Below are 19,137 nucleotides of genomic sequence, written 5' to 3'. Positions count from 1 at the left end.
TCGCTGTATCGGTCTGTTGTGGTAAAGAAGGAGCTGAGCCGAAAGGCGAAGCTCTCGATTTACCGGTCAATCTACGTTCCTACCCTCACCTATGGTCATGAACTTTGGGTCATGACCGAAAGAACGAGGTCCCGGACACAAGCGGCTCAAATGAGTTTCCTCCGCAGGGTGGCGGGGCGCTCCCTTAGAGATAGGGTGAGGAGCTCTGTCACCCGGGAGGAGCTCAGAGTAGAGTCGCTGCTCCTCCGCATCGAGAGGAGTCAGCTGAGGTGGCTCAGGCATCTCTATCGGATGCCCCCTGGACGCCTCCCTAGGGAGGTGTTCCAGGCATGTCCCACCGGGAGGAGGCCCCGGGGAAGACCCAGGACACGCTGGGGTGACTATGTCACTCAGCTGGCCTGGGAACGCCTCGGGATCCCCCCGGAAGAGTTGGAGGAAGTGTCCGGGGAGAGGGAAGTCTGGGCGTCCCTGCTCAGACTGCTCCCCCCGCAACCCGGCCCCGGATAAGCGGAAGACAATGGATGGATGGATGGTGTTGTCTGCTCGTTGCTCTTGGAGTTTTCACTCCAAGATTTTTAGTGATCAAAGTTTGTCTTGTGAATATCATCTTTTTTCAATTTCCTGTGTATATATTATATTGATTTCATTTCTAATTGATTTTATTCTAGCTAGTGTTTGTTTTTTGTTCTCTTTTATTTTGTGTCTCAAGATCTTTCAATTCTTTATTAAGGTCTATCAGTCTTAATTGTTTTTGTTTCTTTTCATAGGCACAGAATAATATTATTCTCCCTCCAATAACAGCTGTTTATCCTTTTCTTCTAGAAACCTTTTTATTCCCTCTCTCATTTGGGTTTTGAATCTTGAATTATTCAGGATATTTGTGTTCAACTCTACAAAGTTCTACCCGGGTTATCATTAATATCTACAGTGCAGGAGAGGGGGGCGAGGTCAGATAGACCAATACATCCAATATCACAATCACGTATTCTATGATGATCTCTCTGTAATTAAAAGAAAACAATCCATTCTTGAATAAATATTATGTGATGTGAATCAAAAGTCTAGTCACAACCTGATGGATAGAAATCCCTCCAAAAATCTAGTATACCCAGCTCTATCATTAAAGCATCATTTTTCCTATGTAATCACGTAGTAACTGTTTTTTGTTTTGTTTTGTTTTGTTTTTTTGTTTTTTTTTGGGCGAACCCTTTTTTGGATTGAGACTGATATTCAAATCTCCACCACATATGACGACCCCTGCGCCCCCTATCTTCAATTCAAATATGTTTCTATAAAAAGCAAAATCACTTCCAGGGGGAGCATAAATATTACAAATTGTAATAACATTCTTGTCAGTTGTTTCTGAAACCTGTTCAAATGATATTTGTTATGAAATCAAAGTTGCCACGCCTCTCCTATGGCCTGATTTATAAGATGAATAGTATACCCTTGGAAAAATCCATTCTTGCGTTTCTTTAGCAATTCAGGAGGGAAGTCATGGTCAACATAGAAATGAATGTTTTCATAAAAAACCTTCTTTTTCTGCCATGCTCTCTTTATCACCTCTTCTTTGGTCTGCCATTTACCAAACCTGACCACTATGGAGCAAGCATGGTTTTGCCTGTGGGCTGGTGGGCTTTGGTGCCAGAGCTCGATGTGCCCATTCAATTTTGAGATCACCGTCACGTGGAAAGTCGAGTGAGGTTTCCAGCAGGTTATCCGGGAAGCCAGCCATATCAGTGCCCTCTTTATCTTCGGGTATTGCGTAAATCCTCAGGTTGTCCCTCCGCACTCAAGCTTCCTGGTCAATCAATAAACCCATGCTTAATCCACTTACAACCCCTTTTTCATTCTTTTATAAAATGTCCACCAAGATTGACAAAAACAAGTTTTTTGGGGTTAATTGGTAAAACCTTCAGGAAGCTGGAAAATTAGGCTGTCATCCTCGCAGTCCTGGAACCAGAACCCCCAAAGAAGCTTAATTTAACTTTAATTTGAGCTATATGCTACATAAAATGCAGGCTACCACTGTAACAGAGATACCAGGATCCAAATGCAGCACCGACAGAACGGAGAAGCACGTGAGTCCCACAGGTACTGTTGTCCAGAGGGGGCAAGATGAAACTCGTAGTCGGGGTCAGAGAACAGGGGTCTTTACAAGGAAACAGGAGAGCAGACAAGGTCAAAGGCAGGCTGGGTCTAAACCGGGTAATCTGTCCGAAAGAATACGCTGGAGACTCTCGCATAAGGGCTAAGAACAATCTGGCAAAGAGTGAATGTGAGTGGCACAGGTGGAGATCTGCACACCTGTTCAGCCAGCGCACACCTGAGAGAGAGAGAGAGAGAGAGAGAGGGGCAGCAGAAAAGGAGCTGGCTGATGTGACAAGGTCTCTGGTGGATAACCAAACCCTCTGCCCCTCGTGGTATTCTGGAGCCCTAGACTGATGATGGTTGGCGGTGGTGATGTAGCAACCCGATGCACGGAGAAGAGAAGATCTAGCCCTTTGACCAAGTGTGGTGGCAGCGGTGGATGAACCTCTGAACTGATGGATAGGAGACCTCTCTCTCCAGTGCAGGAAAAAGTGGGGGCTGGAAACCATATGCACACTGGAAGGGTGATAGGCCTGTGGCAGAGCTGGTGAGTGAGTTGTGAGCATATTCTACCCAGAGGATTTGTTGTGACCAGGAAGAAGGGTTCTGAGAGACCATGCAGCACAGCGCAGTTTCCATCTCTTGGTTCATTCGTTCCATTTGGCCATTGGACTGAGGATGAAATCCAGATGATAAATTGGTCGTCGCCCCCAGCAGGCTGCAGAACTCCCTCCAGAATATAGATGTAAACTGGGGCCCCCTATCCAATACCACGTCAGCCGGGAGCCCATGTCTTCGGAAGACGTGCTGCAGTACCAGATCAGCAGTCTCTTAAGCAGACTGTAGTTTGTGGAGAGGCACGAAATGAGCCATCTTAGTAAAGCGATCCACAACAGTCAGAATGACTGTATTGCCCTGGGAAGGAGGAAGTCCAGTGACGAAGTCCAGGGAGATGTGTGACCAAGGACAATGAGGGATAGGAAGGGGTTGGAGGAGACCAACGGGTGATTGATGGGATGGCTTGTGCTGGTTGCAGACTGTGCATGCGTTGACGAAGCTCTTGACATCCTCCTCCAGCGATGGCCACCAAAACCGTTGGCATAGAATATCTTGGGTCCGCTGAATTCCAGGATGACAGAAGAGCTTGGAGGAGTGCCCCCACAGGAGAACATCTGAGCGCAGGTTCTCAGGGACGAATAAGCAGTTCTGGGGGCAGGTACTGGGGCTGGGCTGGTTCTCTGAAGCAGATTTCACCCTCTCCTCTATCTCCCAGGTGACAGGGGCTATGAGGTAGGAGGCAGGCAGGATGGGAGTGGTCTTGGTGGTGCTCTCCTCCTTAACTTGGAATTGATGGGAAAGGGCATCTGGCTTAATGTTACGGGACCCGGGCCAGTAGGACAGAGAAAAGTTGAACCGAGTAAAAAACAGTGACCACCAAGCCTGCCTGGAGTTGAGGCACTGGGCAGTACAGATATACTCCAGATATACTCTGTTTGCGTGTCTCAGGAATGGGCCAGGAGGTGACAGCAAGGACTTTAGCTGGGTCCATCTGGATACTGTCTTTGGCAATGATGTACCCCAGGAAGGAGACGGAAGGAACGTGGAACTCACATTTCTCGGCCTTGACAAAAAGTGAGTTCTCCAAAAGGCACTGCAGGACAGTCTGAATGTGATGAATGTGTTCCTCCCGTGATCATGAGAAGATGAGTATGTCATCAAGGCATACAAACACAAATAGATTTAGCATGTCTCTGAGGATGTCGTTAACCAGGGCCTGAAACACAGCCGGGGCATTAGTGAGTCCGAAGGGCATCACCAGGTATTCATAGTGTCCGGTCAGGGTGTGAAAGGCTGTTTTCCACTCATCTCTTTCCCGAATACGAACCAGGTGGTTGGCATTACGGAGATCTTGTTTCATGAAGATGGTGGCCCCCTGGAGAAGTTCAAAGGCGGATGAGATGAGAGGGAGTGGATAACGATTCTTAATAGTGATGTCATTCAGGCCCCTGTAATCAATACATGGTCTCAATGAACCATCCTTCTTATGGACAAAGAAGAAGCCTGCCCCTGCTGGTGAAGACGATGGCCGGATTATGCCTGCTGCCAATGACTCATTTATGTAGCTCTCCATAGCTGCTCTCTCAGGTGCTGACAGAGAGTATAGATGTCCCCTGGGTGGGGATGAGCCGTGATGAAGCTCTATGGCACAGTCATATGGTCGATGAGGGGGCAGAGAGGTAGCCTTAGCCTTGCTGAAGACTTCCTTAAAGTCGTGATACTCGGAGGGCACGGATGACAGAATGGGGGTGGAGCTTAAGATAGAGGAGTGTTGAGGACTAGCGGCCTGTCTGAGGCAAACCAGATAGCAGGAAGCTCTCCATCCCAGGATGGCTCCTGTTGTCCAGTCAATATGAGGATTATGATGTCGGAGCAAAGGAAAACCCAAAATGAGGGGAATTTCAATTTCAATTTCAATGTTATTTGTATAGTGCCCAATCACAACAAAATTTGTCTCGGGACACTTTCCATACAGAGCTGGTACAGGCCGAGCTCTTTTATCTACAGAGACCTAACAATTCCCTCATGAGCAAGTACTTGGTGACAGTGGCGAAGAAAAACTTCCTTTTAACAGGCAGAAACCTCAGGCAGAACCAGGTTCTGGGTGGGTGGCCATCTGCCTCGACCGGTTGGGTTAGAGAGGGAGAGCAAGAGAGGGAGAGTGAGACAGACAGAGAGAGACAGACAGAAATGCAGTCAGAGAGAGAGAGAGAGAGAGACAGAGACAGGGACAGAGAGAGAGACAGACAGACATGCAGTCACAGTAACAGTGACAGTGGATGTAATAACAGTAGTAGCAGGTGCAGTGGATGTCAGGCAGGGCCAAGGCAGGAGACACCGCTGTAATCCACAATCCAGATTCACCACTGTCCATGGGAACCTGCGAGACGACAAAGCACAGAGATTCCGGGGAAGGAGCTAAGTTAGTAACACGCCGTGGTAGGATATGAAAGTGTGCAGATGGAGAGGGAGAGAAAGACAGAGGAGCTCGGTGTATCTTTGGAGGTCCCCCGACAGTCTAATCCTATAGCAGCATAACTAGGGGTTGGTCCAGGACAAGCCTGAGCCAGCCCTAACTATAAGCTTTATCAAAGAGGAAAGTTTTAAGCCTACTCTTAAATGTAGAGACAGTGTCTGCCTCCTCGACAAAGACTGGAAGATGGTTCCACAGGAGAGGAGCTTGGTAGCTAAATGCTCTGACTCCTATTCTGCTTTTTGAGACTTTAGGAACCATAAGTAGACCTGCATTCTGAGAACGCAGTGTTTGAGTGGGGTAATAAGGTACTATGAGCTCTTTAAGATAAGAAGGTGCCTGGGCATTTATGGCTTTGTAAGTAAGGAGGAGAATTTTAAATTCTAATGCGTGATGACCTCAGGGTGTGAAATCGAATGGTTTCATGGTGGTTATCGGAGAGCAGAAGATGAACTGGAGCTGTCTGATGGGTAAATGTGCCAAGCAGATGGCTGTCAAGAGTACTGGCGGGGACAGGGTGAGAAAGTGGAACAAGCTCAATCTCCAGCCGGTGTGCAAGTTCTTCATCCATGATACTGGCATCTGCCCCAGAGTCAATGAATGTGGCTAGAGTGTGAGACCCTTTGGGAAGGAGGAGCTTGGCTTGAACCCGAGGTCTGGTGGGCAAAACGGAGGATTGGGCAGTGGTATGGCTCAATAGTATCTCCTCCTTTAATGATGAGTCCTGTCTTTTACTGGGCAATTTGTCACATAATGTCCACCCTTGCCACAGTACATGCATAAATTAGCCTGTCTGCGTCGATCCCTTTCTTCTGGTGCCCACTTGGTGCGTCCCAGTTGCATGGGTTCTGGCCCCTCCTGTCGGGGCGTGATGAAGTTGGAGGCTGAAGCAGCGGGGGGCTTGGTTCCGAATTGCGTCTCGGGCTGACGGGCTGGTGTTTCCCGTCTCTTCTCCTGTCGCCGGGCCTGGATGTGGAGGTCAATCCGGGTGGCAAGCTCGATGACACCGTCTAAGGATGACGGTGCCTCTTGCGACACCAGCGTAGCGCTGAGGAGCGCCAACTCTGGCTGGGTTCGCTGACAGAAGGCAGCGGAATGGCGGGTGGCGGCTGGACCGGAGTCAGGCGCAGGCTGAGAACTGTTTATGGTCATCTGTTGTACATGAGCTGCTAATGCCGTTAGCGCTTGTTCTTGGGCTGCCATGGCCTGCGTAAACGCCGGTACGGTTGCGGTCATCGCGGACTCATGCTGCTTGAGAGTCTCCTCGATCTGCTCGAAGTGGCGGCAGGAGAAGTCGAGCGAGCTGGATCTATAACTGGCCAGATTGTACTATAACAGAGATACCAGGATCCAAATGCAGCACCAACAGAACGGAGAAGCACGTGAGTCCCACAGGTACTGTTGTCCAGAGGGGGCAAGACGAAACTCGTAGTCGGGGCCACAGAACAGGGGTCTTTACAAGGAAACAGAAGAGCAGACGAGGTCAAGGGCAGGCTGGGTCTAAACCAGGTAATCTGTCCAAAAGAATGCACTGGAGAGTCTCACATAAGGGCTAAGAACAATCTGGCGAAGAGTGAATGTGAGTGAGCCACTTAAGTATGGCACAGGTGGAGAGAGAGAGAGAGAGAGAGAGAGAGAGAGGGGCAGCAGAAAAGGAGCTGGCTGATGTGACAACTACTTGGAACATTTGGCATTCTACTGGCACTAAAAACCTATTTTGATGTCTTTTGTGTTTGCTCTCTTACTCAGTTTATTAGAGGCTGCAATCCCTCTTCCTTTCCTATTTTGTCTGACTGACTGATAAAATAAGATTAGATAGGACTTTATTGATCCCACACCAGGGAAAAGGGGGTTTCGGGCCCAAGTGCAGAATCACAATGACATTGATATAATTTATAGCAATTTTTAATCTTAACCTGGCAGGACCAGAATAGCAGCAACAAGTACAGTCCCTGGTATAATGCAAGGAATCAAACCTCTAGTAGTCACTGGCACGCAAAGATTCGGGACGTGCTGAATACAAAGTCCTGAGTCTCTTTAAGTGTTTGGTGTGGCAAACACCAAAAACTCTCAGGTGAACAAAAATCCAGGAAGTGAAAAGTAAGACTTGTGGTGAGGGACAAAAGGCTAAGGTATTTACTAGGAAAGGAGAACAGGCGTCGATGGAAACAAGCAGGTTCGGCAAAGGGAGATCAGTCCGTGGAAATAGCTGGAGAGTCTTGCATTAGAACAAAGACAGTCTGGCAAGAGTGAGTGTGGCAGAGCAGCTTATATACTGCACGGATTGCTATAAGTCTCAGGTGTGTGATCAGGTGAGCAGGCGAGAGGTGTGGCTGAGAGTGGAAAAGTACTGTGGGCACCCGTGAGCAGATGAGGAGACAATGGCAGTAGGTCAGAGAACTGAATATACTGTGACAGTTGCTAGTAGTCTTATAAGAAAATTAACTACTGACATGACATGTTTTGTATTGCACTTGAGAAATACTATTGCACCTGAGAAATACTACTGCACTTGAGAAAAACTATGACTATGTATATGCATAATATATACAGTTTATAAAAATACTGTTGCCAATATGGATAATAAATAGTGTTTTGCACAGTTGAGAGGAATATACAATTTTGAAATTGCACCAGCTAAAATGGATAAATGTGAGCATATATTAGAAGTGATAACAGTATTGGAAAACAAAAATGGGTTTATAATGCATAATTGAGAAAGACACCATCAACACAGCACTGTGCCTTACATGATACTGGCGTTAGCCCTTCTTGGCTGGTGTTAGAACAGATGGAGAAATTTCACTCAAAGAAACATGAAATATTCTGGATCTTTATCCAGATTTAGAAAAAAAAAAAAAAAGATTTATTATGGTAAAATGACATAAATTTTGTTTGCATAATTGATATATGGGAGGTGGGCCAGTGAGGGTGGGCCGGGGATGGGCCAGTGCGTGAGAATTTTCCCGGTGGCCTTTGGTGCCCCACTCCACCCCTGCAGCAGTCTGTTACTGTGCGAGCTGCTTAAGCCCCCTACTGTCTCATGCAGGGGGTGGGATGGGTTGTCCATGATCGATGTCAGCCTGGCTCACATCCTCCTCTCACCCACCTCCTTGGTGGTGTCCAGATGGCAGTCCTGGACAGAGCCAGCTCTCCTGACCAGTTTGTTTAGTCTTTTCCTGTCCCTCTCGGAGCTTCCACAACCCCAGCAGACCACTGCATAGAAAACTGCAGATGCTACCACAGAGTCATAAAATGTTTTTAACGGTGTCCTACATACTCCAAAGGACCTCAGTCTTCTTCTGATAAATGAAGAAGAGAGAAGAAGTAGAAGAAGTAGAAGAGGTAAAAAGTAGAATTTGGAGGAAGGAAGGAAGTCTCCATCAGTGGGACAAGTTTCTATCAGTGTTGCTACAGTGTGTTGTTTAGCTAGTTCTCAACTAAAAACATGCAAATTCTCCTCAATAATCAGATCATTAACCAAAAAGGATTTGTTAGCCAATGATCTGATATTAAAAAGAGCTGTAGGGATTCTCTGAGGGAGAGGAGACTGGCTGTGGCTTAACACTGACAAATTTAAGATAACCGAGACAGGCACCAGATGGCCTGTAATGTCTACGATGTGCTTGACCATGAACCAAAATGCCATCACTGGTATGTTTAGGGAAGCAGCATGTGGTCTTTCTCATTTCTGATAGACGTCTGAGTGATGATGTCAGTGGTTATTGTTTTTAAATAGTTAACCAATATGACAGAGTGTGGCAGCTTTAACTAACTCTTGATTGGAGATTGTTGTGGAGGTCTTGAGGGGGAGATGTTGGGTCCCTGGAGAATTTGATGAAGATGCGGGAGGAGTGTTGGATCCCTGACTGGGACAAAGAATCTTTACAGTCATGTACAGTGCTTTTTTCCCACCTTTCTAAATGTGATTTATTGTTTTCTTCTCTTTTCTAATCTCTCCTACCAGGATCATGGGTCTGTATGTGTCTGTGGTCTTAGTTATTGGTAAGTTTGTGCGAGGGTTCTTCAGTGAGATCTCCCACTCCATCATGTTTGAGGAGCTGCCCTGTGTGGACCGCATTCTGAAGCTGTGCACAGACATCTTCCTGGTTAGTGTTCATTGTGTGCATATTAGCACACACACACGTGTGTAAATTTGAATAAGATGGTCTTAAACCAAGAAATATGCAGTATTCCCCTGGTCTAATCATCGGTGTGGGCTTACTGTATCTATTAAATAATACATAAAAAACACACAGTTTTCTCCATGTTGTTGGTGTGTTCTGGAAATTCATTTCTTTGTAATCCTCTTTCACAAACTACATTTTTTGTGTTTCAGGTACGTGAGACAGGAGAGCTGGAGTTGGAAGAGGAACTTTACTCCAAATTGATCTTCCTCTATCGATCTCCAGAGACTATGATCAAATGGACCAGGGACATCCACAGCCGAGACCAAGACAGATATTGACCAAGAGGTTGTAATAGAGTGCAGTGATTTCTTAAACACATAGAATACTTCTGAAGTGCAGTCCTTAGCAGAGTGAACATTGACTTAAAGCCAAGGAGACACATGAAAGGAGATGTAATAGACATACTGTATGAGTCATCTCCTGATGCTGGACACCTATTGCTGTTGCATGTTCACAGTTGCCTGAGCACTTTTATCACACCACATTACCATGAAGACTATTGTGAGTGTTACTGCAGTCCCACTGCGGATGGCAGGTGTATGTCTATCTTCCAGTACTGGCCATTAACACCCCTGGAAGATCAGGGTCAATGATCACACTGAGCTGTGTTTGTTTATGGTCAGAGGTCAAAGGTCAAACACAAGACACTTCATTCACTATCAAGTCTTCTAAAAGTAATGTGTGAAGCAGCCATGTTTGTTGGATTTACATTATGAGTCAACATTTTATAAAACAGGTCTGATTCAAAGGGCTATTTTAGGTAATATTTACCTTATAAGAAGTAGCCAAATATTGAGTTTGGACTTAATCTATATATAGATATTTACTAAAATACAGAATTAACAATTAGCATTGCAATGTCCTGGGCACATTAAGTGACCTGGAAACATTCAAATCAAACACTAGGTTTGATTTGAATGCATCCAGGTAAAATGTTGTGAGGTAAAATTAGAATGTATTATTGAATCATAAATGGTTGGGTTTAAGTGATGGTTCTGTGTTGGTATGATTGTGTGTAACCCTTAGAAAATTAAAGATATAATACTATATCAGAAGGTTTGGTCCCAGACCACTCACCAAATACACTGGTTATTAGGTGAGCATTGAGTAAATAGTTGATAAGTTGACTGATGTGCTGGACTCATCAAGCTGTGGTCATTGGTGTAATTGCAAATATGTTTAGGACTATGAAACACTTACACATAATGTCAGATGATCACAACCTTCAAGTAACTATGTTACTTACTTGTGTCAAAATATATATTGTATACTCCTAAATACATTTTTATTTGATCAAATTACACCATAAACAGGTTATCAGTGGGGATCAGGTGCTCATTCTTGTCGCTGGCCCCTCAAGAGGGTTGATCAAGCCATGCTCTCAGCACTGTGTAAAGCTTTTTCCTCACTACCCATAACAACAACGTGGTTAGTCTCGCACCACATTTTGCTTTCTTTCTTCCTTTTTTTTTTTTTTTTTTTAGCACGGACAGTCATGCTGTAAATCTATTTCCTGGTACTTCCCTCTATAGTACTTGCTGTTGCATTATACTAACCACCATAAAAATGAACTTGACTCTGGGAGCAAATAATTACAGTGTTGATGTTGGACAATATAATGGAAATAAAAATGGCATAAACACTAAACTTTCAAGTTTAAAAATGTCTGTCTATTTATTGTGCTGATTCACAGAGCTGATTCTAATGGCTTTTAAAAACTCTTGAAGAAACCCAACTCATTGTCACATGGAAACACCTTCTGTTCCAGACAGAAAATTTTCATTTTCGAATTCGACAAAATAGTTCAAAGATGAAATAAGACATGAAGACTGAGGGCTCTATTTTCGTCCCTGCCGCTGGCAGGGCGCAGGGCACCCTGCGCAGTGGCATTTTCGTGCAGCGCAGGCGGGTGCACAGAGATACGCCAGGATGGGAGTTGCGGCACAGTAGGGGGAGGTGTCGGCATAATCAGCCGGCAGATTTGGAGTTTCAGTCCATTTCGGTCCACGCATTTTACACAACATGGCTGTACGACGTGGATGTCACTATGAACTCACGGAGGACACATTAAGGGACTTAAGATGGAGAGAGGCCGAACTGCATGTGCCGTGTCAACTGGGAGAGCAGCAGAGCACACGGGAGAGGAGGGAGCGCCTCGCCACCCAGCTTTGTCATTAAGTGAGTCTTTGCGGTTACATCAGTTCAAAAAACATCTGACGATCAATAACTGTCCACACTAAACAGATAGACAATATTGAAATAAATTTTACAAGGCCGTAAATACGGCCACTGCGAGCCTGGACCTCCCGGACCAGAAGGTCAGTCTCCTCCTGGGAGAAGTTTGGGTATCAGACAGTTTCCTGCGCGGGCTCAGTCATCCTCGAAACTTGCCATGCGCCTCACCAGCGGCGTTTTTAAAGGTGAGACGAGGAGCTGGTGTGATCGGTGAAGATTGGACTTGGCTGTGTCAAACCTACTCCACGCCTTCTCCCCTCCCTCCTTCCAAGTTGGGGGGGTAGTTGTGCCAGCAGCGCAGTGCACGAAAATACCAAAGTCTGCGCCGTTACGCCCCATCACCGAAGCGGACCTGACTTTGTGCTGCGCCCGCGGCGGAATCAAAAATAGAACCCTGAGTCTGGTGCAACTCCAAGATTTACTGTAAATTCAGCAAAATACAGAAAACCAATGCTGATTCATGAACAAAGAAAATGAAACTAAATCGGAAAACCTTGCCTTATATTCCCTGGTAAGTTTCCCCCACTGGAGGGTCTATTTAAAGAATACCACTCCTTTTGTCTATTTTAGGGAATCTTCTACTAGCTTCCAATTCTCCATTGACTTATCCATTGACAATGTATCATCTTTAAACAGAATTGTGAAAAAAACTAGGTTGTACATGGAACAAGGGCCCTTAGGCCTCTAATAGTTACATATACTTGCTGCCTGACAATCATACACAAGAACTCTTGTTGACCGTCATCTATATACTAGATCTGCAGATGTCACATGTCTCGTGCATATGTTTCTACCTGTCAGACAGCTTCTATGGCTGACATGCAATCTGAAAATATAGCATGCATGCAAATAAAGCATGCATGGGGTCTGTTATGTTTCACAATCACTAGCAACCTGAGATGGGAGACACATTTATCTGCTGTCATCATACAAACTCACCAAAGTATGTTCTTCCTCAGCCTGCTCCAGAAAGTTTGTGCCTAGTTTTACAGAGCCATTACTGAGTGTGTCTTCACATCCTTTATCACTGTGTGACACCCCGCATCCTCTGCCTGTGCATCATGCAAACAGCCAGGCAGCTAACAGGACAGGATCAAGTGCCTGTGAGCATTCTGTATGATACCAGACCAATAGGACCCATCACACCTGGCTCATTGCCTTTTCCGAAAGCACAGGTGCAGGTTTTGCTTCATCAGTACTAGGACTACTAGACACCTGAACAGTTTTTCCCCAAGTCCATCACTCTCCTCAACACCCATCCTAGCTCCTTCATCCTCCAACTGACTGATGAGACTGATGACATAAAGACCCAGTGGGACTCATTTAAAACAACCTATGTTGAGTCAGCCACCAAAGTTTTGGGCTTTAAGCTAAGGAATGAGAAAGACTGGATAACATCTCAGGCATGGAAAAAGATTTCTGAGTGGCAACACTTTACAGTCAAGATGATTTGCATGCAAAATGACCATAACTACATGGCCAGATACAGGGAGATATGAAAGAGTGCCAGGACAAGGACGGACTACTGAAAGAGAGAAGAAATGGTTCAACAAGGGAAAATCTAATTACTCTGGGGGGATGCGTGAGATGCGCACAGTACGGACGATGAATGCTCATGCTAGGAAGCACCAATCCTAACTTGTAGCATACGAGAATGACGGGGAGAAACTCAGCTAAAAGTCTCTACCAAGCACCACCCAAACGAAACATAATTCAAACCGCAAGAAATTATATGGGAATGTAACAAAAAACGAAAATAGCATATACACTTTCGTGCTTCTGCTAATTTCACTACTTCAAGCAAACCACATAAGCATGGTATAATATGGAAGCAGAGACTACGCTGATCATGAAGATATCTGCCTCACCATTGCGACTGTGTTAGTTTGACATGAATCACAATTCTGGATGTTTACATAAAGAGGAGGGGGTTTCTAGGGTGGAAGGCGCGCTCTTCAATATACTATCGGTGGGCAGTGTTGAGCCTGAACGTATTCATTGAATGACAGTTCATGAATTTGTTCATATTTTGGGCAAACGTGAACTGAACGTACTGTGTTACTGCCTGATGAACATTACCATGAACTTGTTCATTCTGGTGTCTGTGAACAGCACGCTCTCTCAGTTTAACTGCCAGATTTAGAGTCTTCCAGGCAAAAACCCGGCTAAAACACACCTTAAACAGGCCTTAATATGTAGCGGAAAAACACCTAATCTGGCAACACCAGCCACCAGTGTTGCACCGCCGCATGCGTCATCAAGGCTGTGGCAATAATTTTGAAAAATAATAGCTCGCAGCAACTAGTTCGTTTTAAAATCTGTGAACTGAACTTTTAACTAGTTTGTTTAGAAAGTGAACTTTCCCAACACTGTTGCTGGGATTACTTCCATCTGGATCGTCATGGGTGTTTCTAAGGTGAATTTGGGTGCTGCCCCTCGATTCTCTTGACTGTGACTGGTCGATAGAGGTGTCGATCATCCAAATCAACCAATGGGTTGACAGATGGACACTGCTGACCAGGTCCGAGGGGTTCTTTTACTGTTTTTACTTGCATTTTGTCATTTTGTGAGAGATAAGAACAATGGCAAGCAGAAAAAAGAGGACAGAGGAGGTTCTCCATATACTTGGATTAGATAGATGTATGGTGCCCAAATGTGACCAAATGGCCACCTGGACATACCTGTGTTATAACATCTGTAAAACTGCTCAGGTTCATTTTTTAGCAATTAGTTTTGCACAGATTTTTCATCAGATATTACTTTACTAATTCCTAGATGAATTTGGCTACTATCCCATGATTCAAAGGTGGTTTTCGCAATAAATAATGTTTTTTTTTGTTGTTGTTGTTGTTTTCAGGCGGAGATACAAATTAAAATTTTCTACTGTGTTCCAGATGAATTTACTCTGACACAGTAACACATATCTTGATTCTGACTTCTGTAGTAATCTCATTTGTCTTAGCTTTCTTTTGAGAGCAAGATTACTCATACAGCACTTGTAGTTGTGAAGAGAATCTCTATTTATTCTGGGTAAGTGATTTTGGCAGACAAAATAGGCCTTGTATTGAAGATGTTTTAAGCAGCAGTATTTAGGGCAGGCTTGACAGCAAGGAGAAGTTAATGAGCAGTACAAGTGAATCATTATAGCACCACACAAATTCCTAAAGATATCCTCTCCACCCAGATGTAAAAATACCCCAGTGTATCATGTTTCTAACACCAATCTATTCTCCCACTCCAAAATTTGTCAATTGTATGCCTACCACTGGAATGTGCGAAGATTCCATTGGATACTTAAATCTAAACATTAGCTTATGTCTTTACTTACATACGTCTACCAGTGGGTTTTTAAACCGCGAGTAGAAGTTGCCCTTACCTTGGAGCCTACCAGTGGGTTTTTAAACCACCAGTAGAGGTGGCTCTTATTCTGTCGGGTGATCCATCGTTCCAGGGTTAAAGGTTATCAATGAACATAACGGAACAAAATTTGTGTAATTCCCTTATGTAGATTATTTAGCAAATACAGAAAGCATGGTTTTTCATTTGACATAAATACAACTAACTAGTGAAAGAGAATCAAACGAGTATATTGGCATGCATAATAATAATAAAACCTTCTTAAACATACCTAAAGCACTCCTATCATATAAAGTAGTTGCCTATTACCTAAGAGCTGTTGACCCTCACACCATTGGGACAATTAGGACTCTTTTCAATAAGAACATTTCAGAAACATAAAAGTAAAACACAAATATAAACAAACATCATTTCCTACCAACATGGACTTCTTTTAGGACTAGATGAATATGTATAATTATCTGGAGAATATAAAGAACATTCAGAGTTAATTAAAATAAGGGAGTACAGAAATATTACATAAAATTAATGATTGGCTGCAAAACATTAAAACAACAATGGTTTGTCTTAATAAAATGGACTACATGCTTATTAACAAACATTTTTGATCACTAAGTAGAATAACTGATGTATGAATAAAACATCATCGTCCCTAGTTGCACGTCATGTCTGTCATGGACATATTCTTGTCATTTGACCGTAGCCAAACTCACAGTGTTAACTGACAAGAGTCCAATGCTGAACAGACTACCAATAAACCGTTCTATTGTGTCCACTTAATTCTGTGTGATAGTGAACTTCTGTAACTGCTGCAACATGTGGGTTGTATCTGTCTGTCTGTTCCAGCTCACTCCAACTAGTCATCTGTGCTGTGACGGGTGTAGTATAATTTTTCTATCAGATATGTGAAGAATCAAGTATAACACTGTAGCTAATGGTGAACAATAGTAGTAGCTCTGTGGAGCCTGATATGATAGTAGAAATTGATTGCTTGTTTGCTTGAGTGAAGGAAGAGCGCATAAAAGGTCAAGATGACACAGTGCAAAGATAAGAAGAGAGGTTGCTGTGCAGATATGGTGATGTGCAACAGTGACACTGTGCAGCTAAAAATATGAGGGCAGGGCACCTGTACCATGAATCTTCGGGGTTTTCCATGGCCTTGCAGGTGTCCCGACAGCTGTCTTCGCCGGTTCTGACTAGTTTCAGACCAGGATGATTGTGACCTAATATAACCCTGCATGTCCTTACATAACCTTACTGTATTTAATCCATGTTTGACATTTGTTATAATCATGAAAGAACTAAATGGTCTTATAATCATAACTATGATTTACTGTGCTTTAACGAATAATGGTTTGGGATGATTTAATATACTTTGCTGTATTTTTAATACATTCTCTATGTGACATGTCCTTATGCTTACATGCAACCATGATAATAAACTGTAATTTGATGTTATTCTTAAAAAACAGAGCCCATGAAAAGTCAAAACTAATGGTTTAAAATTAGAGGAATAGAGAGGAGAAAAGAGGAGATAGCAGCCAAAAAGTACCTAATGGTGTAAAAAATAGAAGAGCCTAGAAAAAAAGAAAAGATGCCCCAAGGGCGGGGAATACCTTCAGCAGAACTGTATAAAAGACAGAGCACTGACCATTGTAGGTGAGAGACTTCTTCAGAGTTACACCTTGTGTGTTTCTGGATATCTCTCCCTTTGTTGTCGCGGCAATAAAGTGTTTGCATCTCGGACCCTGACTCCTGCAGATCCTTTTTGAGCACTTTTCTCAGACAGCTGAATTTGACTATTTCTGGCCTGTTGTGGATCATTCATTTGGCCTTCAAATTCCACGACACGGGTACATTCCTCCTGCATACCTCTTGGGGGTTCAACCTGACAAACACCTTTTGGGTGTGTAGGTGACAGTTTGTCAGCCTCTGCTGACCAGTTAAACTTCACTTTTGAGGAAGTTAACTTGGTCACTGGAACGGCTATTTTGCTGTAGTCCCGGACAAACCTGCGGTAGAAATTGGCGAAACCCAGAAAACGCTGTAGCTCTCTCCGGGTCTCTGGGACCAGCCACTCTGCCACTGCCCTGATCTTTTCAGGATCTGCCTTCAGGTTGCCGCCCTGGATGATGAATCGTAGGAAAGACACCATGTTAGTGTGAAATTCACATTTCTCCGCCTTCACGAACAGGCGGTTCTCCAACAGGCGGAGAGCACCTGCTGGACGTGGTCTTGGTGTTCCTCCACAGACTAGGAGAAAATCAGGATGTCATCCAGGTAGATAAACACCAACCGGTTAAGGAAGTCCCTGAGCACATCACTGATTAGGGCCTGAAAAATGGCAGGAGCGTTAGTGAGACTCCAAACTCAAACTCCCAGCGGCTCCCCCTGATGGAGGAAGGGCTGGAAGAAGGCAATGAGCATGACATTGAGAACTCCAACCCACAATCTTCCTTGGCTCCAGTCAATGTGTGGGTTGTGTAAATGTAGCCATGGATGTCCCAAAACTAAGGGTGAGTGCGGTGAACGAACAATAAGGAGCGATATCTCCTCATGGTGGTTGCCTGACACAATCATCCGGATGGGTGTGGTGCGGTGAGTTACCTTGGTCATGACCTTGCCGTCAAGAGCGTAAGCCTTAATGGGCTCCTCCAACTCCTCCAGCTGACAGCCTATGTCCGCTGCCATGCGCTCATCCAGCAGATTTTCCTCTGCGCCTGAGTCTATGTGAGCCAGAACAGATTGCACCTCTTTCCCCACACAGAGTGAAGCAGGGGATAGGAATTTGCGAGGTTTGAGGAAGTTCAAGCCAGGAGAGACTGGGCTCGTCAGTACCCCCAGATCTACTGACGAGCCGACTCTTTTGGTCGAATAGGGCAGGCAGGTAGATCATGACCCGTTCGTCCACAGTAAACACACTCACCCACTCTGATCCTGCGGCTGCGCTCAGCTGAGGATAACCGAGCTTTTCCCAGTTGCATGGGCTCCTCCTTCTCTGTCGGCCGGGGAGGAGAGGTGAGCAGACAATTAGTTCCAGGCTCAGGGAGGACTTGCGCTGCTCCTCACCAGCGTGGTGGAGACCTCGCAGAGGATCGTGTTGTTCGTCGCCAAGCCTGCTCTCTCAATCGGTTGTCGATCTGCACCACAAGGTCGACCAGAGCGTGGAGATCCGTGGGCTTTTCCCTCGTGGCGATCTCCTCCTGTAGCGACTCAGACAGTCCATGTAAAAACACTCCCTGAAGCGTGGTGTCATTCCACCCAGCGTCAGCTGCAATGGTGAGGAAATCTACAGCGTAATCTGCAGCCATTTGGGTAACCTGTGTTAGCCGAAACAACCGGCTTGAGGCATTACCAGCGTGGTCGGGGTGGTCAAACACTAGTCTCAGCCTCCTCTCAAACTCTGAGAAAGCGAGCGAGCTAATGTCCACGGACGAGTTAAGTGCCTCTGCCCAAACCAACGCCTTGCCCCGCAGCAAACCGAACGTGTAATGGACTTTAGCTCGCTCAGAGAGAAATGCACGTGGACGCTGACGGAAAACAATGTTACATTGTAGGAGGAAACTATCACTTACCCCTGCTCAGGTTCATATCGCCTGTTGTTTCCGTCACTATTGTGCAGACGCCGCACCTTTTCCTTTAAAATACAAAAATACATTGTAATGTTAAATGTAACGTGAACGGTTACCAAACGTTGGGAACGTAGTGCAATAAGAATAATAAAGGTTTGGTGGCCTAAAAACTGCACAATGTAGTATTAAATGCTAATGTTACTGACTGCAACTTGCACCCGTCCCTTCCTCTTCTGGTCTGGCTTTTATCTCGGCCATTTCTCCTCGCCAATTGCATGATCAGCTGTGTTACCTGCCGAGACAATCAACTGAAGGCACTCAGCAGTCTCTTCTCTAAATTGTTTGGACTTTCTGGATATGGTCGCTCCGCAGCCAGGCCGTCCTCTAGTCACAGAGTGCCTTTTGGGGTGAAAAGGAAGACACCATCCGGCCATTGTATGAACAGAGTTAAAATTTATCAGGACCCTAACCTAACATTTCTGATCCAAACTCCATTGATAAAATAGCATTTTCTAAGCTCATAATAATGCATCTTAGAGAGTTCCTGGTCACAATGTTCACAGACGCGCCAAGGTCGTTTTCTGCCGACGTCATTGCGTCAGAGGAGGTGTCCAATCATATGCGGGGTTGCACTCTCGGAATTTCTCACGAGACAATTTTT

At 44.9% G+C, this 19,137-nt stretch overlaps 2 protein-coding genes across 3 annotated transcripts in view; one reads left to right on the top strand and one right to left on the bottom strand.

Moving 5' to 3' along the window:
- piezo1 (piezo type mechanosensitive ion channel component 1 (Er blood group)) overlaps window positions 1-10,955 on the top strand; it is a 308,724-nt gene extending 297,769 nt beyond the window's left edge. The window contains exons 53-54 of the mRNA XM_070977141.1: window positions 9,090-9,231; window positions 9,462-10,955. Of these exons, the coding sequence (XP_070833242.1) occupies window positions 9,090-9,231; window positions 9,462-9,590 (271 nt within the window). The 3' untranslated portion in view covers window positions 9,591-10,955. The remainder of the gene's footprint in view (window positions 1-9,089; window positions 9,232-9,461) is intronic.
- zswim8 (zinc finger, SWIM-type containing 8) overlaps window positions 1-19,137 on the bottom strand; it is a 425,535-nt gene that overhangs the window by 69,193 nt on the left and 337,205 nt on the right. The window lies entirely within an intron of this gene.

This window comes from Chaetodon trifascialis, chromosome 13 (assembly GCF_039877785.1).
Source record: "Chaetodon trifascialis isolate fChaTrf1 chromosome 13, fChaTrf1.hap1, whole genome shotgun sequence".
Lineage (NCBI taxonomy): Eukaryota > Metazoa > Chordata > Actinopteri > Chaetodontiformes > Chaetodontidae > Chaetodon > Chaetodon trifascialis.
The sequence above is the reverse complement of the archived record's forward strand: the minus strand, read 5'-3'. Positions and strand labels throughout refer to the sequence as shown.